Source organism: Dipodomys spectabilis, unplaced genomic scaffold, assembly GCF_019054845.1.
Source record: "Dipodomys spectabilis isolate Male_0828 unplaced genomic scaffold, ASM1905484v1 ptg000009l, whole genome shotgun sequence".
In the NCBI taxonomy this organism is placed as follows: Eukaryota; Metazoa; Chordata; class Mammalia; order Rodentia; family Heteromyidae; genus Dipodomys; species Dipodomys spectabilis.
The window spans coordinates 12,772,419-12,796,590 of record NW_024870686.1 but is presented as its reverse complement, the minus strand read 5'-3'; the positions used below and the strand labels follow the sequence as shown (position 1 = coordinate 12,796,590).

Genomic DNA, 24,172 nt, shown 5'->3' with positions numbered 1-24,172 from the left:
TGTGAGTTTGCTTGTATCAGTCCTGGGGCTTGAACTTGAGACCCAAGACCGGTCTTTGAGCTTTTGGCTCAAAGCTAGAACTTTACCATGTGAGCTATAACTCCACTTCCAGCTCTTTGGTCATTAATGGGTGGTAAGAGTCACAAGTTTCCTGCCTGGGCTGGCTTTGAACTGTGATCCTCAGATCTCAGCTTCTTGAGTAGCTAGCAATACAGGAATGCACCACCCTTGCCCTGGCTGTTTTCCTTTTTTAAATTCTCAAAGCTAGAGGACACTTGGTCATGCAGAATGACTTCTAGTTTACAGGCTCCCAACAGGTGTATTCACTAAAGCTTTTCTAATTTCAAGTAAAAGGAATTGCTCTGTGCACATTAAGGTAATTATTTCATTTTGTGGTAAATTTCTAGCACACCTTAGTATCCCAGAGAAAGGGATAGCTTTGCTTATGTTCAAAACTCAGGTAACCCTTAGATCAGAAATGGGATTGTATGTGAACTCTTGGTGCATTAACAGTTTGAAAAACTTCAACACTGTGTTCCAAAGCAATTGTACCAGTGATTTGCATCAGCAATGTAGGAGGGGTTTAGATCCTCCTCATTTTTGCTGGTACTTGATTTTGTCTTTTCTATTAGGCCCTCCTTGGTAGAAAGTGGTTTTCTTTGTTATTTGGGTTTTAATTTCCTTGTGAGCTAATTATATACATCGAACATCTTTTCATGTGCTTACTGGCCACCTGTAAATCTCTTTGGGGAAGAGATTAATTTGGTGCTAGTCCTGGGACTCGAACTCAGGGTCTGAGTGCTGTCCCTGAGCTTTTGTGCTCAAGGCTAGTGCTCTACCTCTTGAGCCACAGCTCTACTTCTGGCTTTTGGGTGGTTAATTGGAGATAAGAGTGTCATGGAATTTTCTTCCTGGGCTGGCTTCAAACCATGATCCTCAGATTCTAGCCTCTTAAGTGGTTAGGATTACAAGTGTATGCCACTGGGGCATGGCTTTTGCCCATTTTTTGAATTGCATTATTTGTGTTACTCTTGAATTTTAGGAGTTATTTTTTTATTTGTATGATAAAAAGTGCAGATCTAAAAAGGCTAGCAATGGGTAGTATTGTCTCAACAATGGATGGTTAGGATATTACATGCTTCAAGTATAAAATCTGTAGAAGTGTTCATCTCAGACATTTGGCCTTGCACAGAATTTTAGATGAAATATTTTTTTATGAGAGGGGAGAGTGAGTGGATTAATTTGTTTATTTTTGCGGGGTGATGGAGGAAAGAAAGACCCTATGCTGGGGACTGTTCTGCTGCTGTTTTTTTTGCAATAGAGCGATTTTCTATTATAAGTTAGACAACCTTTATGATGTTCTTGATGGTTGTGTATATTTAAAGGTATGTTATTTTGTGCAAATGTCTGTATCTGAGTTTTTATTTAAGATCAGAACTCAGTATTTTTTATTTATCCAGTAAATGTGACATACAGGCAATATATTAAAAGACATATATTGTAATTAGTGGCAGCTTTAATCAATTCAAAAATAACCAAAACAGAATGCAAGTATTGGATGGATTCTGTTTTTTGATCCGATCTGCTATTCTTCTTTTGATTGGTGAATTGAGTCAATCAATGTTATTATAGGGTTATTATAGATAGCATATAGAGTTTTAGAAGTGATCCTTTAGTTTACTATGCATAAATTTTAAATAAAATAGATGCCTATTTTGTCATTTAACATATGGTCCTATTTTTTTTTTTTTTTTTTTGAAGAGCAAGGTCCAGTTCTTGGGTTTGAACACAGTGTCTCTGCCACTCAAATTTCTTGCAGTCTTACGGACTTTTTTTCTCCCCAGGCTGCACAGAAAACCACTGCTTATAGATCTCAGCCTCCTGAGTGTCTAAGATTATGGGCAGGAGACTCTAGCACCTGGCTAGTGGTCACTTTTAATGACAGTCACATTTAGCATGCAGTGGTATTTATCTGCTCTTCTCGGTTATTTGGGGGTGACTTCTGAATTACGTTCAAAATAATGAATATTCTCACAATGATTACTTTCCAAGTTTGGAGGTGTTTCTTGACATACAGAGCCTTTAGAAGTAGTGTCAGTACATCAGAGCCTGTGTATGTGAAAAGCACTTCATTCGATTTGTTTTCCAACAGCTCCATGTCAATTTATGCCCTGAAGACAACATACAAGAATTCTAGCCTTGTGCCATATCTTGGTCTACAGTTCTTTAAAAATTTGGAGTAACTTAATATTTGAAAGTGTGACATCATTGCTTTAGTTTCCTAGGAACTCTTTGTGAAGAAATTCTGGGATTGTAAGGCCATGGAAAAGAGCAGGGAGGGAGCATGTGACCACTGGTGTTGGTGTAGGTCTTCGTCCACCACTTTCTATTTGTGTCCTGACCTTGGGTCACGTGCTAAGCCTCTCCAGCTCTCCAGTTTCTCAGTCGGCCCTGTGGGAGTATTTGGAGGAATAATTCCCAGTATGGGAACCGTTTGACATTGTAGGATCTTTGTGTAGAATGGAAGCTGCTAGGGAGGGGGAAGATGGTAGTCCCTGCTGCTGCCTGCAACCCTTCTAAGTGGTTTATTTTGCAGGAGGACCACTGAAAGCCAGGAGCCTGCCTGCAGTCATGGATGTAAAGGTTGCGATGCTATGCGATTCTAGGCAACATGGTCTCTAAATAAAACCTGGCTTACATTTAGGAGGAAGCTGCCACAGTCTATTCTTGCCCTCCTTCTACCACACATGGATGCGGTCTGGGATGCCAGAGGCATTGAGCGGAGTTTATCCAGCTCCCTGATTATTTTACACACGGTCATCAGTCTCCATCAGTCTGGGGTGCCAAGGTGCTGGCCTGAGGATATAAATGTCCGTCCTGCCCCTCCCACGCCCATTTAGTAAAGATAGCACAGAGTAGGGAGGCATTCTGCCTCTCCCTTTTCCAATTGTTGGGAAATGGCCTGTGCCCTGGAGGTGCTGTGACTCTGCCAGGCTCTCCTCTGCCAGGCTCTCCTCTGCGTCTGTTTCCTTGTCGTGTTCATGATGATTACTTTTCTCTCACTTTGAAATCAGAGTTGGTACTTGGCAGCCATAAGAAGACAGCACTTCAGCATATCTTTTCTTCTTCTTCTCCTCCTCCTCCTCCTCCTCCTCCTCCTCCTCCTCCTCCTCCTCCTCCTCCTCCTCCTCCTCCTCCTCCTCCTCCTCCTCCTCCTTCCTCCTTCCTCCTTCCTCCTCTTCTGTATAATCTCTTTTACTCTTTTAGGGCACAGCCATTGGCTTCAGATTGTTAATAGGGAGAACTGAGGGCAAGAGGTGTGCAAGTTATACATAGTTAAATTTGTCCCAAGTTGCAGATGTGGCCTGATTGACCATTCGTTCAGTCTTAGTCCTTGGAGGAATTTCAGAGGATTTGTCATCTTATTACAACAAGGTGGTCTCCTGAGTTACTTTGACTGTCTGCTTTAGGTAATAGAAAGAGGATGTTGCTTGCTGGAGGGGTGGTTTTTATCTGGGAATCCCATCTTATCTTTCTTGGAGCACACTGGTACCCATGGCAGAGTGGTCTATAGGAGAGAATAACTCCGATCAAGGCCATAGATTCCAAGTTGGGAGACTTGGAGTCAAGTCTCAGGACCCAGAAAGCATATCTTTTTTTTTTTTTTCCCATTCCTTGGGCTTGAACTCAGAGTCTGAGAACTGTCCCTGAGCTTTTGCTCAAGGCTAGCACTCTACCACTTTGAGCCACAGCACCACTTCCAGCTTTTTCTGTGTAGTGAGTAATCAAACTCAGGGCTTCATGCATGCTGGGCAAATGCTCTGCCACTAAGCCACACTCTCAGCCAGAAAGCATATCTTTTAAGTTGCTTCTTATACTAGGAGACAAACTTGGTGTTCATAGGTAGGTGGAGAAAGCAATGGCTATCTCTGGCAGGAGTTAGATCACTTTCCACATTACACACCAATGTATTTGATGGGTTAGTGTTAAGATTAAAAATAAATTAAAAGGGCTGGGAAGGTGGCTCAGTGGTAGAATACTTGCCTCGTGTGCATGAGGCCCTGGGTTTGATTCCTTAGCACCACATAAGCAGAAAAAGCTGGAAGTGGCACTGTGGCTCAAGTGGTAGGGTGCTAGTTTTGAGCTGAATTGCTGAGGGACAGCATCCAGGCCCAGAGTTCAAGACCCACTATGGTAAAAATAAAATAAAAAATAAAGTACTAAGAATAAAGACTTGAAAACACCATTCCAGGAGCACTGATATAATAGGACAGATTAATAATAATCATGACACCAGTGATTCACACATGAAATCTTAGCTACTTAGGAGGCTGAGAACTAGAGGCTCATAGTTCAAAGCCAGCCCAGGCAGAAAAGTCCATGAGACTCCCATTTTCAACTAGCCAGCCTCCTCCCTTCCCTCCCCCTCCTCCAAAAAAAAAAGTTGGGCTGAAGATAATGGTCAAGTGGTAAAGTACTCAGCTTTGTGTGAAAAAACAAAAAAACAAGCAAGTCTAAGAGCCTGGAGTTCAAGCCTTAGTACCAGCTAAAAATAGAAGAAGAATAACAAATGTCATATCCACCCCTTGCCAAAATCATTATGAATGATATTAAGAAAAAGAAAAACTGAGACAGTACGAGCATCATATATATGTTAAAACACTTCCAAGTTGACAAGACAGACAGGTCTACAAAAGGAACTAAATAGGCATACTCCCTGTAAAAATCCTAGTAGCACTTGTTATAGAAATAGAAAAGGTAGGACTCCAAACAGCCAGGACAGTCTTGTAAAAGAAGAAAGCTGAAGGCGTCACAATTCCTGATTCCAAAATATATTACAAAGCTGCAGCAATTAAAACAGTATAGTGCTGGCATATTAGACTAATGGAATGAAGTATCCCAGAAGTGAATCATACGTGTATGGTTAGCTGATCTGTGGAAAGTTTGCCAAGAACAATGGGGAAATGACAGTCCCTCTAACAAAATGGCATGGGAAAACTGGATGTTCACTTGCAAAAGAATGAAATTAAAAACCACCTTAGTCCCTTACACAAAATAACCTCCATAGAATTAGACTTCAAAACTACAGAACTCTTAGAAGAAAGGGGGGGGGGGGTGATTCATGACGTCATTCTTTGTAATGGTTTTGTTGTTGTTGTTATGATACTATAAGCATATAAATGAAAGTCACATTAGACAAGTGGAAACAGCCAAAACCATGACAGGCAGCCTACAGAGTGGGAGGAAATATTTGCCAACCATAAAACCAACAAGTGATGATTTACCCAAAACCAAATAAAGGATTCAGAAAGACATAGTTTGTTTTCCCAAATTCATTACGGCACTATTTGTTTAATAGGCAGGATCTGAGAACAACCTAAAATATCCATCAGTGGATGAGTAGATAAAGAAAATATGGTTTATTTGTATAACGGAATCTTCTTCAGCTTTAAAATAGAAGGCAATCCTGCCCTGAAACAGCATGAATGGACTCAGAGGACGTGGTGCCAAGTGAAATGGTCACAGCCTGCTGGCTTGGGGCTCTTTTGCTCTATCCTGACAGATAGAAATCACACACAAGCAAGAGGCAGCTTTCTTAGCATTCATGCCTCTGAGGAGTGCCACCTGCTCGTGGCTCTAAGCTTGGATAACTAGGGAGTAGTAGTAGAACAGCTGTGCTTAGGGTGTCAGGACTCTTGATCCTAACTTTCACCTGCTTTTCCAACCCTTCTGGTGGCTGGGCTGGCCGTCCTCATAGTCTTGGCTCTTGCCTTCAAATCTTCATGACCTCACATGTGTAATCTCAGCTTCATCTCTCATCTTCTCAATACTTTGCACCATTTCTGAACTTCTTGCCCTCCATTACATTCCAGACTTCTTCATCTACTTCCTTGTGTTCTGTCTCTGAGCCTTGTGCATCACTAAGGCCCTCAGCTCATGATTTCTTCCTGGAACTCTTTACTGTCATGATTGGAGCTGAAACCTCAGGATTTTGTTTGCCTTTCATATAACACCTCAGCCAGCTGTGCTGTTGATAACCACAAGTTAAAAGACCATCAAGGAAAACCTTTGTTGGAGCCTCGTTGTTGGAATATTGGTATCAGTGTACAGGAAAGAAGCCACCAAGCAGACCTTAGAATCCTGTGGGTGGGCAAAGTTTGACTTTTTCCAAATTCTTACTAAGGAAGATGGTCTTGTTGAAAAATTTGAGTTGGACAATCCACAACTGGAATACAAACTTCAACATATTACGTTAATGATGATGAAGAAGAAAAATGAACTTTTAAATAGGTGTTGTGATAGGGGAAAATAAGAAGGTAAAGACTAGGATATTCTATATTAGGCTAAGGAAGGTTGGTTACAGATGCTTGAATCTCAAAACAAGCCCGTTGATTTAAATTATAATCTTTCAATTCTTTATGGTCATTAACAACAAATCATTTGTACTTTGAATGTTTCCTAGAATTAAAAAAGTATCTTCTACATCCTATATTTACAAGATCTAGAATTATAACATAGTTTAAATAATTGATTTAAAACTAAAACCAGGACCACATTTCTATGATATGATCAAATGCAACACAATTGTGATTTCTGTTGTTAGACATATACTGACAAATACTTGTGTAACCTTCGATTAAGACTTTGTAAAATTATTTTTATGTTTTCTTTGTTTCATTAATAGAAAATAGGCTTAGGTTGTAGGCATTCTATATAACCATTCTGATGTTCAAACTTATTTGAAAGCCTTCGGTGTGTCTGTGTGCCAGTCCTGGGGTTTGAACTTAGGACCTGGGTGCTGTCTGTAAGCTAGTACTCTGCTTGGGCCATAGCTCTGTTTCCAGCTTTTGTGGGGGGGGGGGGGGGGGAGGGGGGTAGTTTATTGGAGATAGGAGTTCTCATGGACTTTCCTGGCTCTGGGCTGGCTTTGAACAGTGAACATCAGATTTTAGCCTCCTGACTAGTTGAGATTACAGGCATGAGCCACCAGCACCCAGTTTAAAGGCTTATTTTTATTGCCTCTGAGATCTCTGTTAAAATGAAAGGGGGAAATACAGGAAAACAATCTCCCAGAGCATTGCTGGTATTTTGATATATTTGCTTTAATTCTTTCTGTTTAAATTTGAGATCCTATATTGCATAAAATTTGGAGTCATAATTTATTTTTTCACTGATCTAATACTATCAGCTTGATATTAGGATAGCTAATTGGAGATAACTATGAAATAATATGGCTATTTTTTCAAAATAGCTGTCAACTATTCTAAAGTTCCAAAATTCCCTTAAATTCCCCCCCCCCCCCCCCCCACCAGCCTCCACAGGCTTCATTTTGTTCACCTAAATCAGATGAGAACTTGATAAATAGAAAAATCTGGACACTTTTCATCTTTGGCATTTCCTTCCATTCTAGTACAATTTTAGGAACTAAATGTAGAGTTGATGAGTGAAGGAATTTTTTGAACAATGTGTTAATCTTTGTTTCCCCTAGAAGTATGTGTGATGTAAAACAGTTGAAATCTTAAAATACTTACTTGTTCCATTATTTAAGTGAACAGGTGGATTTAAAATGTGTAGGAGAGCTCCTGGGACAGGAGCTTTAGCTTTTGATCTGGATAGCCAGAACAACCCCTTTGTTTTGGCACACTTGTAAAGATGACCACCAGGGGGCAGATGATGACTGGGAAAGAACTTACTTGTATGTGGCGACAAGAAGAATAGCTTTTGTCTGAATTTTCCTTCTCACTGGCTTTCTAAAAATTACAGTTTCTTGCTCTGCTGTTAAGGAAAAGAAGATTAATATTAATATTAAATTTAATGTACATGAGGGAAGCTTAGTGAAGTTCAAGTAAAACTTCTAATGAATATGACTGGTTTGCTTGCTGAGACTTTTTTGGGTAATTGAAGCTAAAGGATTTCCCTTTTGACAGAGATGACTTAGAGTTTAGTATTAATAAATCCCCCCCCCCCTTCCCACTATATGGATGTGGCATTATTTTTTTGTGTGTGGGTTTGATGGCCCTGGGGCCTGAACTCAGGGCTGGACCCTTCCCTGAGCTTTTGTGCTGGAGGCTAACACTCTTTATCATTTGAGACACACACACAGCTCCACTTCCAGCTTATTGTTATTGTTGTTGTTAGCTAATTGGAGATAAAAGTCTCAGAGGTTTCCTGCCCAGATTAGCTTTGACTCATGAGTGTCAGACCTTAACCTCTTGAGTAGCTAGGAAATAGGCATGAGCCATCAGCACCCAGCTACATGGCATTCTTTTTAATAATAAATTCAAATACTGATATTTATAATTCAGATGCTGATTGATATGTTGGGTTTTTAAAAGTAAGGTTTAGGGGGATATAGGAAGAGATTATAGAAAATTTCTACCTGTCATAATGATTATGGATGTTTTTAATTTTCAAAATCAGGGAGAGATGTTAGGACTCTATTGGGTCCTCTTATTCACAGCCTCTGACCTGCCAGGCCCAACAAACAGGGAGGAGTTACCCCATTTCTCCTTCCCCTCCTGTCTTCTTTCCTCTACACACTCAAATGTTCTATAGGACTTCTAGAACAACTGCTTCCTGTCTTTATTTTAACAGCATTTAGTACAACTTTTTATGGCTAATAATTTCTGCATTTTTTTCTGGTTCTTTTACTTAGAAACAGACATCTTAATGCAAATTGACAAGAAGGTTGAATTTATAATACTCTTGGTTTAGTAGAATTAACGCTCAGAGCCCATCTTGCTAGTGTTAACTCTTTGTCTTTTGGTCTTGGCCATCATATGTTAATGTACTTTTACCAACTACTGAAATGACAGTAGGCACCAGTAAAAAAAAAATTCCTAGCCAAATTCTACTCACACTCCTGGTTTCAGAAGTTCACCGTAAGAGAACAGCTCGGGTTTATTGCGGCATACACCTGTAATCTCATCATGTGGAAAGCTTAAGGCAAGAGAATTATGAATTTGGGAGCCAACTGGGGCTACATAGAAAGATTTTTCTCAGAAGACAAGTGAAAAAAAAAAAAACCCAAAAAGTGAGATTTCTTTTTTTCTTTTCTGAGTGCTTGCTCAGCACCAACGCTGGGCCTCACGCACGCAAGGTGGGTGCTCTACCTTACATTGTTACATACCAAGACCCCTCCCTCCATCTCATGTTGCGTAAATGCAGGGAGTGTGGTCCTTCCGGTAATGCCTGCCTGACATCTCTCTGGAACCATTAGGTTACACCCAGTAGTGAAACTGCCATCACCTCCTGCAGTTTGAACTCTGAGCCTGGGCATTATCCCAGAGCTGCTTTTTGCTCAACATTAGCTCTCAACCATTTGAGAGCTCCACTTCTGGCTTTTGTTTTTTTGTGGGTGTTTGTCTTTTTTTTTTTTTTTGGCAGTTCATTGGAGATAAGTGTTTCATGGACTTTTCCTGCCTGGACTGACTTGGAACTGTGATCCTCAAATCTCAGCCTCCTGAGTAGCTAGGATTATGGGTGTAAGCCACCAGCATCTGGCTTTTTTCCTCTTGCTCTGTCTCTTTTTACTACCTCCCTCTCTTTCTTTCTCTCCCTTTTTCTTCAGCCAACGTTGATCTTGGATGGCATGAGCCATCAAAACTAGCCTACCTTCACCTTTTTTAAATAATTTAATTTTAGTTAGGGTCACCCACAAAGGAGGGGATTTCAAGTTGAACTCTCGCCTTTTGTCAGTCTGTCATAATGTATTAGAATAGAAATTTTATTAAGAAGTGGAAATATTTTTTGCTTGAAGAGTTTTGTTTTTGCTTTACCCAAGGTATCAAGTGAACATAGAGGTTTATAGGTAAAATAATCTGCAATGAAAAAAATGCTCAGCGTGATTAGTGTAGACATATATGAATTAAACTATATCAAATCAGATTACTTTTGTGAGGCTTTTTCCCCCCCTAAATCACTAAGTAAACACTAGGTAGGCACAGGAGGTAGTTAATTTCCTTCCAAGTACTTGACAGGATCTGCAGCCATGGTTGGGCTGTTACATAAAGCTTCTGAGACCACCCACTTTCTCCTCCCCCTTTCCCATCTCTGCTGGGAGCCACCGGGAGCCCATCCCACGTGGGGGCATGTAGCTGAGAGGCTGCCTGCTTCCGGATCTGCTGAGAGCAGATTTGCTGAGAAGGAAGAGCATTTGTTTCAGCAACATCTGGGAGTTGTGAAAAGAGAAGCCAAAAGCCTTTGGCTTAAAGCTCTGGGGTTTTGCTCCCGATTGCATGTCTCTGGTGGACTGACAGGAGCTATGTAGGCATGTTTTCTCTTGCTGTGTCTCTTGGCCTCGGAGAGGACAAACTTTGACAGGCAGCATGTGAGACTGCACGGTATCCTGCATCCTCTGCATCCTCTGTGAAATCCTCCCACCTGCTCTGAAGACATGCTGTTATCTCCCAAGTTCTCCTTGTCCACCATTCACGTCCGACTGACTGCCAAAGGATTGCTTCGAAACCTTCGGCTCCCTTCAGGGTTTAGGAAGAGCACGGTCATTTTCCACACAGGTCGGTCTTGGCCTTAAGAGCTGTGTTCAGTGTTGCATGGGGGAGGGGGGGGGTAACCTCTTGATTAAGTTGCAGATGTTTAGCCGATTTCTCAGGAACTGGGGTCTGGGGAGGTTGAGCCTGCGAATGGGAGCAGGTGGCTTTCTGGGTGAAAATGAGCAGTTTTGGGTTTTGTTTTTTCCTGCACAGGAGTGACTGAATATGTTTGTGGAGGGCAAAACTGTTGCCTTGGTGCTACCTGGCTCTTTCCCCTGGCACCAACATCTGTACAGATCAACACTTGTGAAGTGATGGTTCACATTAGATGCTTTAGGAAGGCAGGACATTGAATGCATGAAGAATCTTTCTCTTTCCACTAAAAATAGGAGCTGGAAGGAGAGTTTTTTCATCCTGTCATTCTCTTCCCCCCTCCTCCCCACTGAGGAGATTCTCAAACAGTTCTAAAATGAAAGAGGTACTGAGTGAGTCATCTGTTTCAGTCTCCAATCTTCATAGTACAAAGCTGTGCCGCCACCAAATACTGCGCGTGGTGTGATGTTTGTGTTTGTATCTGTCTTCATGTATCCGTGTCTTTAAGATGGAAATGAGCCCTCCCTGTCTTTTTGCTGCTTGTTTTTTAGGTCATAAATACAGCGGCAGCAATTCAGTTGGCTTGATTCTGTGAATCAAGAAGTGGGGTTATGTTTGGTTTGGGCTGGTTAGTGTGGACTTTAATAGATTGATGCATGGGGATGTAAACAGAGGGTGTGTATGGTTTTTTGTCCTGCCCCTCCCCCCCAGCTTGGCTCCTCTGTGCCTGGTGATTGTTTTCAGCTGCCCCCACCCCCCCAGACATCTATCTTGCTTCTCTGTGGGATAATTCTCTCTCTCTCTCCCTCCCTCCCTCCCTCCCTCCCTCCCTCTCTCTCTCTCTCTCTCTCTCTCTCTCTCTCTCTCTTTTTTCCCCCAGCACCTCTTTCTCATGTTTCATAACTCTCCTTGACCTGGCAGTCCAGTTTGCCAGCTTCTCCCTGTGGCTCTGAGCTGACAGCTGAAGGTAGATGAGGGAATCGAGGGGGTAAACAATGGCCCGCTCTCCCGCACCCCAGAGGCCACTATAATAAAAACAAAAATGGAAAGGTTGTGGCTAGGGGATTTTTTTCTCAATGGGCATGGTAAGCCTCCTCCAACATTCTCCCAAATATGACAAATTATATTACAAAAGAACATTAACCATAAAAGGATGCTCTATATTTGTAACTATTTCTATAATCTAAAAATGGCTTTTTAAATTTTAAACAGTCTAAAAAATAATCAGAATCCATTCTTTACATCAAAAAGAAAAGCAGCACAGAAACGTGTAGAGTTGTAAGTGAACCTCTTTCCAACCCCAGCTTCCTGCCCTTCCTGGGGGCATCCACTCTCTTAGTTTCTGTGATTTTCTTTTTTTTGGGGGGGGGTGTCCAGTCGTGGGGCCTGAACTCTGGGCCTGGGCGCTGTCCCTCAGCTCTTCAGCTCAAGGCTAGCGCTCTACCACTTGAGCCACAGCGCCACTTCTGGCTTTTTTTCTTTTTGCTTATGTGGTACTGAGGAATCGAACCCAGGGCCTCATGCATGCAAGGCAAGCGCTCTACCACTGAGCCACCTTCCCAGCCCCATCTGTGATTTTCTAATCTATAAATGTATGTAGGTCTTCTATGATCCTTTTTTATTGTATGAAAAGGAAATATATGCTTCCTTCATTATTTTATTTTTCAGTTTTATTTTTTTTGTCAGTCATGGGGCTTGAACTCAGGGCCTGGACGCTCTCAATGAGCTTTTGTGTTCAAGTCTAGCTTTCTGCCACTTTGAGCTCCACTTCCAGTTTTCTGATAGTTCATTGGAGATAAGAGTCTCAAGGACTTTCCTGCCTGGGCTGGCTTTGAATTCTGATCCTGAGTAGCTAGGATTATAGACATGAGCCACTAGCTCCCTGCCCTTCATTATAATGCTTCTGGAACACTCTATTCTTGGGTGAGCCCATGTCCCCCAGTACTGAAGATCGAACTTAGTTGACCTATATCCTAGCCCCTTAACTAGTCTTCTACTGTTGTATATTTTAAGTTGTTTGCAGCATGTTTGTGAAGCTGACAGCTTCCCTATCCGGCTTGGGCAAAAGAGTTGAGGCTCTAATTGTCAAAGTTTAGTTATTCCCAATGCTTTTAGACACATTGTACCTTCTGAATTTATGTAAAACAGTCCAAATTATTGGGTAGTCACAATTTTTAGAACTAGAAGGCACATAACTGAAATTGTTTCTACTCCACACAGGAAATCTAAGGTCCTGCAAAGAGAATTAATTGGCCACAGCACACACAGTTAAGAGGCAGAGATGAGACTAAAACCTGTGGGCACTGTTTTCGTTGTGCATATTTTCCCAGCTGTGAATGTTGCTGTAATTCTGTTAGACCAAGGGATTGGTAGTGATGGAGAAAGGGTTTTGTGTGTGGGAGAAACATTTTATGAATTTTTTTGTGGGCTGGTACTAGAGGTGGAACTCAGGCCATCATGCTCTCCCTTGAATTGCGTGCTCCTAGCTGGATGCTCTACCACTTGAGCCCAGCATTTTGCTGAAGAGAATGGAGGATGGAGTCTTACAGACTTTTCTGCCTGGGCTGGCTTTGCAGCTCATTCCTCCAGATCTCATCCTTCTGAGTAGCTAGAATTACAGATGTGGGTCACTAGTGCCTGGCTGAGTATGCATTGTCAAATTATGTGAAGATCATAATTACAGTTGCGTCCCCCAATAAAAAAATCTTCTATGAAATTATCCATATTATGTCATTTTAAAGTTAGAGAAATCTTCCAAGAATGGATAATAAAGCTATTGCCTTGTTCTTAATGATCTGTTTGAGCGCAACTGTGTACTCTTAGTGAAGGAAGTGGCATTGTTGCTTCAGTGACTGGGGGTGAACCTGGATTCTAAGAGTACAGATCACAGCTTTGGCTTTGCTAGTAACTAAGTGAGTAGATTCATTTGCCTGACATTTCAGGACCACAAAATCACCTGTCCCTCAAGTTCTATGAATTTCCTGTCAATTTAAAACCCCTGGATATGTTAGTACATCTGTAAATTAATCTTACCTCTCTCTCAAACCCAGTGAGTACCCTTGACTCCCCTATTTCTTTTCATGACACCATGTCTCTTTCTTACCTGGCTATCAGTTTTTGTTTTTGTTTTTGTTTTTTTAATTTTTATTTTCTTTTTTGGGTCCGGTCGTGGGGCCTGAACTCTGGGCCTGGGCGCTGTCCCTCAGCTCTTCAGCTCAAGGCTAGCACTCTACCACTTGAGCCACAACGCCACTTCCGGCTTTTTTCTTTTTGCTTATGTGGTGCTGAGGAATCGAACCCAGGGCCTCATGTATGCAAGGCAAGCGCTCTACCACTGAGCCACCTTCCCAGCCCCTGGTTATCAGTTTTGAGTCATCCTTAAATTAATATCCATCCTCAGTTGCTCACAACCAATTGATGGAAATCTATATTAGTTTTTGTTTTGTTTGTTTTTTGTCGGTCATGGCTCTTGAACTCTGGGCCTGGGCACTGTCCCTCAACTCTTCAGCTCAAGGCTACTGCTGTACCACTTGAGCCACAGCACCACTTCCGGTTTCCTGGTGGTTAATTGGAGGTAAGAGTCTCAAAGACTTTCTTGTCTGGGCTGGCTTTGAACTGTGATCCTCAGATCTCAGCCTCCTGAGTAGCTAGGATTACAGGCGTGAGCCACTGGCACCCGGCTTATATTAGTGTTTATTCTCACTGAAGGCATTTAGGTGGAAGCATTTGAAACAGTTAACTGGGCTTTCTTGAAGGGTTTCCTGTTTGGTCTGTGGCATTAATCTTTTCCTTGCTTCCGAACTACCTCTTACACTGCGGAATAACTCTTCAATCCCATAAACACCTGTCTGTTACATAAGTACTGTGTGCTAGGCAGAGGGCTAGGTGTTGTGAGGATAGAGCTAGGTCCCATGAACCCTGCGTTCACCAAGCCCTCAATGGAACAGGAGACAGGTGCAGAACATCAGGAAATCATGATAGGATGTGGTCTGGGCATCCAAACACATCTTAGTAAGTGGAGCTCCTACCCCATGTGCCAAGAGCAGTGCCTTTCACCTTGGGTTCTCAGGAGCTGTGGAGTTAGCAAGGAAAGAAAAAAGTACTCTCAGAGAGGAAATAGCCCAGAGGTGAGGGAGAGGGTAGCTCCTCCAAGGAAACGAAATAATTGTATTTCTGAACCAAGAATGTGGAGAAGGCTGAGGAGGGGAATATGAGCGCAGAAGAGTGCATGGGGTGCTGTGCGTTTTGGGGTGTTGTTAGTAGTGCCACCTTGACAAAAGTGTTGTTGGATCCTGAATTTTTTTTTTTTTTGTCAGTTGTTGGGTTAGAACTCAGGGCTTGGGCACTATCCCTGAGCTCTTTTGTGCTACCACTTTGAGCCACAGTTCCACTTTTCAGTTTTCTGGTGGTTAATTGGAGATAAGAGTCTCATGGACTTTCCTGCCTGGGCTGGCTTCAAACTGCGATCCTCTTGAGTAGCTAGAATAACAGGCGTGAGCTTAGGATCTCCCTTTCCCTGTAAATGTGACAAAGATGAGAAAGAGAACTTGTCCAGAGTTTTGTGTGATGTTGCATGGAAATAATCTAAGGATCAGGAAATAATCTAAGAAGCCTAGAAATGACTTTTAATTAGCTGGCCAGATCTTGCCAAAGTATTAAACTCAATGTATTTCAGACTTACAATGAGTCACGGAGGGGGGATTTTTTTTTTTTTTCTAAATAGACTTATTCCTACCATTTAGAATTTAGTTTATTTTTGATGCCAGAAATACCAGTATAAATTATTACAAATAATATCATTTGTACTTGAAAGAGTTCATACCCTTTTGACTCAAGTAAAGGTAATTTACTAAAAAGTTCTGTTGAGCCAGTGTGATTACTATAACAGAAAGGGCTCTGTGTGTGTGTGTATATGCATATATATATACATATGTTTATAGAAGATAGCTACAAATATTAGCTTAAAATGTTTTCACATACTTAACACAGTACTAACAAGAATTATTTTGACTAGGTATTCAGGAAGAGTTGGGCCACATGTAAATAATTTTCTTTAATTTGAACCAACTCATCAAATTATGTTCTCATATTTGGGATTCATGTTTTTAGACTGGAATTCATTTTGAGACTGTCAACTGCTTTTAGTATATATATGGGATGGATCCCAGTATCATAACTAAGTAGAGGAGTTCCAATGCTTAAAGGACTCAGAAAGGTCAGGGCAACACCTCTGCTTTTTTCTTACCCTTCCTGTTGTTTCGTGATGTTCCCACAATGGCTGTTTCAGACAGAAAAGGGACGGATGCTACTAAATCTCTTAGACTTCATCTCATTGGGTAGATCCTAGTCACATGGCCCTGTGCAAAAGAGGCTGGGAAATTGAGTATTTGATTTTACTAGTTTCTATAGTGCATGCAGGTATTTTACAGTATCTGCTCCAGAGAAACAAAAACACTTATTTCTCAGATGCTGTTGTTGAAGACTTACAAATAAGGGGAGTGCATTATTTTAACAAACTGAACCTTCAAACAGGCCTTTCTGCTTTTCCCTCTGACATGATTTTGTTTTGGTAGTGGTTATGTATTTACAATAATTTCAGTTAAATGTTCAAGCGGTTTTGTGATTGGAACACATCTTAATATTTGACTTTGGTCACTTAAATGAATTATAATATTGGGAAAAATATTCTCAACTTTGAATGTGGTTTTTATATACTTAATATTTTCATTAGCAGTGCATTTATGGAGGGTCTCCTATTCATGTACTAGTCAGGTACTTCAATAGCTCATATTTCTTTCTCATACTACAAAATAAGTTAATGAAACATTAAAGACAACTTCTATCTATTACAATTTGGAAAAAGAGGATACTGAATCATTTGTAAATACATAGAGAGAGCCCAGTTCAAGAAAGCCATGTAGCTTACCATAGTTTTGATACCTGACTGTGAAGCTAGATGGTTCCTACTCCCTCCCCTTCCTCCCCGCTTTCCTCTCTTCCCTTTCCTCCCTCCCTGCTTTTCTCCTCTCTTTTTCCTTTTCCCTTTCCCTTCCTTCCCTTCTTCCTCTCTCAGGTTTAATGATTTTGGAGAGGGGGGGGAGGGCAGGACTCTTACCACACTGTTTGGCACTTGCCAAGAACTGGTAGCCTAGTGCCAGTGGCTCATGTCTATAACCCTAGGTACTCATTAGGCTGAGATCTGAGGATCATGGTTCAAAGCCAATCCAAACAGGAAAGTCCACAAGACTGATCTCCAGTTAACTACCAGAAAACTGGAAGTGGTGCCGTGGCTCAAAGTGGTAGAGCACTAGCCTTAAGGGAAAATGATCAGAGACAGCACCTGAATTCAAGCCCCGAGTTGAAGACCCACAACTGACCAAAAACAAAAAAGAAAGAAGAAGAGAGAGCTGATGTTATGAATGATATTGAGTCAAAACATTTTGACGTTGACAAATGAGCTCCTATAGCTCTTGTGGCGGAGCTTTGAGTAGATTTTCAAAAGGCAGCATGTCTTCACCTGCCAGATTTCAAGTAATTAAGGTTTTACTGCACTAAATTGTTTTAATGTAGTATCTTCATCACACAAAAGTGGAAATTAAACCATAAATTAATGTTCACAGTTGGGTTTTTCATCAGGATCCAATAGAAGAATATGATAAGCCATATATAGAAAATACTAATTAGAACTATTGAAATATTCTGCTTGGTTGAGTTTTGGTAAGTGAATCACTAATTAAAATGATGTGCATTATGATATTTATTTTCAGGCAAGTTTTAAAGCTAAAATATTTATTATTATTATTATTATTTTGATGCCAGTCCTCAGGACCTGGGTGCTATCCCTGAGACTTTTTTGTTTAAGGCTAGTGCTCCACTGCTTGAGCCACAGATCTACTTCTGGCTTTTTGGTGGTTAATTGGAGTTGAGACTTACTGATTTCCTGCCCCACTGGCTTTAACCCATAGTCCTTGGCTCTCAGCCTCCTGAGTAGCTAGGATTATAGGCATGAGCCACCAGGACTCAGCTAAAATATTGTACAACTAAAATATATGCAGAGCAAAAAGTGGTGGTTCACAAGTGTAATCCTCAAACTTGAGAAAAGGATCTTGAATTCAAGGACAGCTCCTGCTACATAGTGAGAGTCTGAAACAAGACAACACAAAATAGTATCTGTGCATGTTACTTGTAATCTTGAGTAAAAAGACCAGCAGGCTGTGTGTGCATGGCATAAGGCATAATGACATCTTAGCTGGCCAGTTCAGGATCTCCAAACCACAGGAGACCACATCCCTGTAGCTTTTGGAATAACGAATCCACTGGAGACAGAGGGCCTTGCAGTCCTTTTCTTGTTGGAGAACTGGACTCAGTTGGATTGAGTGGAATTGGAAGGGACACTTTCTTGCTGAATGCTGGTGAAGGCGACTGTTTAATATTTTAGAAAGAGAAACTATGGCATATAATAATGAAGCCAGTGCCATTGTCTATTGTCTTCTGAAAACAGCTGGGAGCCTGAGCTTATCTGTTTATTCTTTCTCTCATGCTTGCTTTGAACCTCAAATCCCCCACATCCCAGCCTCCTGAGTAGGATTAAAAGCTTGAGACAAGGATACCCAGCTTCATCTGCATTTAAAATGAAAAAAAAAAAAAAAAGCTGAGCACTAGTGGCTTAACCTGTAATCCTAGCTGCTCAGGAGGCTGCGATCTGAGGATCACGGTTCAAAGCCAGCATGGGCTGGAAAGTCCATGAGACTTTTTATCTTCAATTAATTACCAAAAATAAAAACAAAAACCCACAAGTAGAGCTGTGGCTCAAATGATAGAACACTAGCCTTGAACAGAAAAGTTTAGGGAGAATGCTTAGTCCCTGAGTTCAAGCCCTAGGACTGGTGTACAAACACACACACACACACACACACACACACACACTCACACTCACACACTCTCTCTCTCTTTCCTCCTCTCCCCCTCTCCCTCCCTCTCTTTCTCTCTCTCTCCCAACCACACAGTGTGACTGTGTGTGTGTGTCCTTTTATATATATAAATTATTACAACCAATTCCTCCTGTATACTAGTGTGAATTTTTAAATACTAGAATGTGTTAAAGTCCATCTTCTATCTAGGACAGTTTCAAAACTCGAAACTTTGTCTTTCTGCTAAGCTTGAAATATTTCATAATAAGTAAGTGGCACATATATTTAGCGGTAGAAAAATACTATGTGTCCTTAATAGTGATGATGTATGAACTTGGTAGACTAAATAAACAATGAAAAGAACACCAGAAGACTTTCTACAACTTTAAGGTGACTTAAGTCATAATGTTAACATCTTTTGCTCAGTGACAAGTAGCCAATTGCACCTTGTTAAAATATATGGCAGGCGGTTAAATTTGGAAGGCAGGTGAGTTTAGAACAGATTATTTTTGGAGACTGCTGAGTAGAGTGTTAGAGAATGTCCTAACACCTTCTTTAACACATTCCCATCCCCAAGTCCTCCTCTCCAGCCCTCACATGCATTCCTCATGCTAATCTCCTCCTGATGTTATTGGCAGCCTGTGACTCATCCTGGATGTCTGTTGATCCAACTGGTCAGACAGTCCTTCCATTCTCCCCCATGAACACATACCTCTTTCCTGCCTCTTCACTGCAGAGTTGCTCTGCCTGGGCCTCCCTCCTGGCTTCTGTGCTGCTGTGCCTGTCCCTTCAGATTCTCCTGTCCCTGCCCGTGAGACCCTGCTCAGCATGGTTCTGGCTCCTCCAGAATAATACAAGATAGAATTTTACATGGTGAACTCTTGTTCTTGTTTGTTTCGGGCTGCTTCGTGTCCCTCCTAACTGTGGGGTTGCTGACTGTTTAAGATAACCCAGGCATCCACCAGAGGCATTATGCCTTCCTTGCTGCCTTTTGTGTTTGCTGACTCCACCTGCCTGAGTGCCGGCTCTCTGCACCTCTTCTGTCTTCCCTGTGTGCGCATGTCCATCCAAGTTTTGTTTCTGGGGATTCTGCCTTGGTTCTAGGAATTTCCCTGTTTGGACTTGCACCACATACACCACTCGCAGTTTTTCCAGGATGTGGAGACACACACACTCCACACACACATACACACACACACACACACACAGACTCGCTCCTCACCAGCCCCACGATTTCATTCCTAGGCTCTCAGACCACAGACGTTAGTTGTCCGCATGTCATTTAGTAGAATTCACCTGTCCCCGTTGTACAGGCTGGTGCCTAGTGAAACAGGAAGGGGTTAATGCTAGGAAAACACGGGTTAGCCAGGGGTCAGGCAATGCCTTCTGGCTGTACCACATGATGCCTTCTTCCTGTCCCCCATGGTGTCCTTGGTAATGCTGTCATGGAAGATTTAACAAATGCTTGGTGAGAGAATAGGTCAACGAGTAGGGGAAAAAATGAGACACGAGGCTAGTAATTTCTGAGATTTTTATTTTTCATGGAACCCAGTGCAAACTCTTGGTCTTGTCTCAAACAGGATTTTCATCTGGAAAGCCAGCACATTGCTTGATTGGCTCTAGACTGGTTCATCCTTAGCTGTTACCTGTGCTCATGGTTTCTCCCTGATTGTTTTTCAAAAAGTCGATGCTCTTACCTGCGCAAGCTTCACACCCCAAATTGTCCCATTCTTCTTTACCAAACCTAAAAGGATGGTAGTTCTAAACCAATGAAGATGAGGTTTCTGAGGAGAAAGAATGACAAGAAACTGTTCTTTCTTTCTTTTTCTTTTTTTAGTGCCAGTTCTGGGGCTTGAACTTTAAGGTCTCATGCTCTTACTTGGTTGGCTCATTTTACTCAAGGTTGACATTCTCCCTATTGAGTTAATACCAGCTTTTTGCAGGTTAAATGGAGATTTGTCTCTTGGAATTTTCTGCCTGGGCTGGCTTCGAACCTAGATTCTTAGATCTCAGCCTTCTAAGTAGGATTGCAGGTGTGAGCCACCATACCTGGCAACAATCTGTGTTCTTTATCAACTGGTGTGTGTGTGTGTGTGTGTGTGTGTGTGTGTGTGTGTGTGTGTGTGTGTGTGTGTGTGTGTGTGTGTGTGTGCACTGGTACTGGGGCTTGAGTTCAGGGTCTGGGCACTATCCCTTAGCTTTTCTCTCTGAAGATTGGCACTTTACCGTTTGAGCAACTCTTCTACTTCTGGCTTTTTTTCTGGTTCATTGGAGGTTAAGAGTCTCACAGATCTTCATGCTCAGGCTGGCTTCAAACCATGATCCTCAGATCTTAGCCAGTTGAGTAGCTAGGATTACTGGCATGAGCCACTGGTATTGTTTTTGATTCAAGACTTATTGTCAGACTGGGAATGTGACTTAGTGGTAGGTTGGAGAATAGTGTTTGCCTTGCATGCATGAAGCCCTGGGTTTGATTCTTCAGTACCACATGAACAGAAAAGGCTGGGAGTGGTGCTGTGGTTCAAGTGGTAGAGCAAAAGAAGCTCAAGGACAGTACCCAGGCTCAGAGTTCAAGGCCCAGGACTAGAAAAAAAAAAGCAAAAAACCTAAAATAGGACTTATTGTCCTGTGAAGAGATTTCAGTGTCATTAGAATGGATCCCAGTAAGGTTGAACTGGAAATGATTACATCTTGTTGGGAGACATCTAAATGGATGTAGAAGTTAATTTGAAGGTTTCTGATTAAGTTGTTTCTTTGAAATCAGCACGTGTTGTTCTATTATTGAAGGTAATAAAATAATTGATACTTTTAAATGCAGCTGGGTTATGAAAACAGTATCATCCTAATAAGCCTGAGAGGCCATGTAAGGATAGCAGGGCAAAAGTTTGGTTTATTTTATGCTAATTTTACATGAATAATAAATGCCACGGATCTTCTGGGAAACCTCTCCTTTCTCAGTATTCTAAAGTACCCTATTTCTATGAGCCCTGGGGCTTTGAGCACTAGTGGAGATTTTCCCATCATCTGTGCTCTTCTGTTGAACCAGGATTGAGGAGAGGAGAGGGTTGGAAAACTGGGTCATCCAGCTGTTCTGTGCTAGTTTGTCCTTAGGGAGTACAGTATATGGAGCAGAAGATTGAGGTTACAACCTGCTCTTCTAGCTCCAGGTCCAGGGCAGTCTGAACAAGCTGAAGGGACATACTCCTAGGAGAATAATAACGTCAACATGTTCTTTCTTCCATGATTGTATAGTAATTATCTTCTGAGTCACTTAACAAAACCTGTGTTATTCAGATGCCCAACTAGATTCCTGAAGGTAGAACTTATGAGCAGATTTTATTCTCTTGATAGCGAAGTGTTAAGTAAGGATGTAAGTTGCTCAAAATTATGTTTAACCATTTTTAAAAAATTGTTTGCATTTTAATTTTGCATTTAATATTGGAATGGGCCATACATTTTACCTCCCTGGTTTAATAGTATAATAGATGTTTTAGGATACCTTTAAAAAAAAAGTTAATCAGTGACTTTTATTGTTTTTAAATTTTTATTGTGAAATTGATATACAGAGGGGTTACAGTTATTAGTCAGGTATTAAGTACATTTCTTTTTGAACAGTGTCACCTCTTTGCTAATTTTCTCCCAGCCTTTTACTTCCTGAACCTCCATCTTCTCCAACTTGTATAGTTCATTTTTCAATGTAATGTCTCGTGAGTATCACTCATGAATTAGCTCACCCTTTAGGATACCTTTTATCTATCCAGTTTCCTATTCTCCAACCTAAAAGATAAAATGTATGTACTTTACAATATTTTTGTCATCAGTTTATAAACACAAAAGCCTCCCCCCCCCAATCTTAATATTTTCTCTCTAAAATGCTATTGTAAAAGATCCACTTTGGGCTAGAGGTGTAGGTCAGAGGTAGGACACTGAATTGATTAGTAGCATGCACGGCACCCTTAGTTTTGATTCCCAGCCATTCCCCCTTTCTCCCTTTCCTTCTCTCTCATCCACCCACTTCTTTCCTTTTCCTGTTTTCTCCTGCTCTCTTGTGTTCTCTCTCTTTCTGTCTCTCTCGCACACCACATAAACACACACACACACACACACACACACACACACACATGTACACACAGAGAGACTTATAGCTCAGATTTTTAGATAATTATAACCTGACAGATTTAAAAACTCTGATACTGTGTTAAACAATAACATTGAAATGCTAGAGTCCACCCTTACTCAGACACACCTCCCCCAAATGCTAAATCATTGTATCAATAAATAGTAAAATTTTAAGTAAATATTGGTAGGACATAGAACAATGCTATCGAGAGAATGAACTTCTGTATAGCCTGAATACATTAAAGTGACATCTGGTTTATTGCATATATTTCTATTTACTATCTTATACCATTTCTACTTTATCTGCTTTCCAAGAGTGTGAAAATGGTTAAGATTTGCATTGGAGGATGGATTCCAGCTGAATCTGTTGTGCCAAGACTGTACTTTTTACATCCACTAGCATTACCTTCCCATGTAGCTATGGGAGGATGGAAAAGAAGGGAAGCTGGGTATGGCACCAGTCCTAGCCCAGCCGCTTAGGAGACGGGGGACAGAGGATTGCTTAAGGGCGGTCTAAGCAACATGAAGAACACCTGTTTCAAAAAGGAGAGGGGCAAAGAATATACCCTGAACAGTAAGATGCTATGAGATTACTACTATTATGTGATAGTTTCTTAGAACATTTAGAAAATGACAAAGAAGGGGCTGGGAAGGTGGCTCAGTGGTAGAGCGCTTGCCTTGCATGCATGAGGCCCTGGGTTCGATTCCCCAGCACCACATAAGCAAAAAGGAAAAAAGCCGGAAGTGGCGCTGTGGCTCAAATGGTAGAGCGCTAGCCTTGAGCTGAAGAGCTGAGGGACAGCGCCCAGGCCCAGAGTTCAGGCCCAGGACCGGACCCCAGAAAAACAAACAAACAAACCAAACCGAAAATGACAAACACTAATCCCAGCTATTGTTGACAAGTGGTTACATAACTATTTTCTTATAAATACTGTGTGAGACTTCTTGTCTCAGTGATAAAATCCCTGATATAAACAGAGAGGAAGGTGGGTTTGTTATGCAGTTCGCAGGTTTTGAGGCTTCCTTCCATCACGGTGGAGAGTGCAGCAAACTTCATGGCAGCAGAGACAGGCATGCTGGGGTGAACGGGCATCTTCCTTCCTCTCCTCTTACTCCATCAGCACCCCCAGCCTGAATCCCTGCCATTCAGAGTAGATTCTCCCCTCCCCTCTTAATCCTTGCTAGAACACCCTCACAGATCTACCCAGAGGCTGGCTTCACTAATCTCCTAGGCATCTTTCAATCTAAACAGATTGACAGTCAGATGAACCATGCTATTCATATGGGAAAACACCATTTGTTTATTCTAGTCTGTATCTGCTTGACAGTATCAAGTGGGTTTTCTCCCTCTATGGGGGAAGAAGCAACTATTGATAAACAAATTAGTAACTACTAATAACAAAGAAATACAGACAGATACTTTCCTGTTCTCTTCAAGTATTAGTAAAACACAATTCCAATAATGGATAATTATCAAGTACAGATGTAGGTTGCTTAACCACAAAAATGAGTCTTTCCTTTCTTTCCTTTCTCATGTTGAGGCTTGAACTCAGGCCC

General features: G+C 41.5%; 1 protein-coding gene across 3 annotated transcripts in view; it reads left to right on the top strand.

Annotated features, from left to right (window-relative positions):
• Mtus1 (microtubule associated scaffold protein 1) overlaps positions 1-24,172 on the top strand; it is a 167,450-nt gene that overhangs the window by 99,973 nt on the left and 43,305 nt on the right. The window contains exon 1 of one of the 3 annotated variants that reach the window (XM_042701035.1): positions 10,109-10,517. The exons of the other annotated variants lie outside the window; for them this stretch is intronic. Within the exon in view, the coding sequence (XP_042556969.1) occupies positions 10,397-10,517 (121 nt within the window). The 5' untranslated portion in view covers positions 10,109-10,396. Of the gene's footprint in view, positions 1-10,108; positions 10,518-24,172 lie in introns of those variants that run through there. 3 annotated transcript variants of the gene reach the window in all.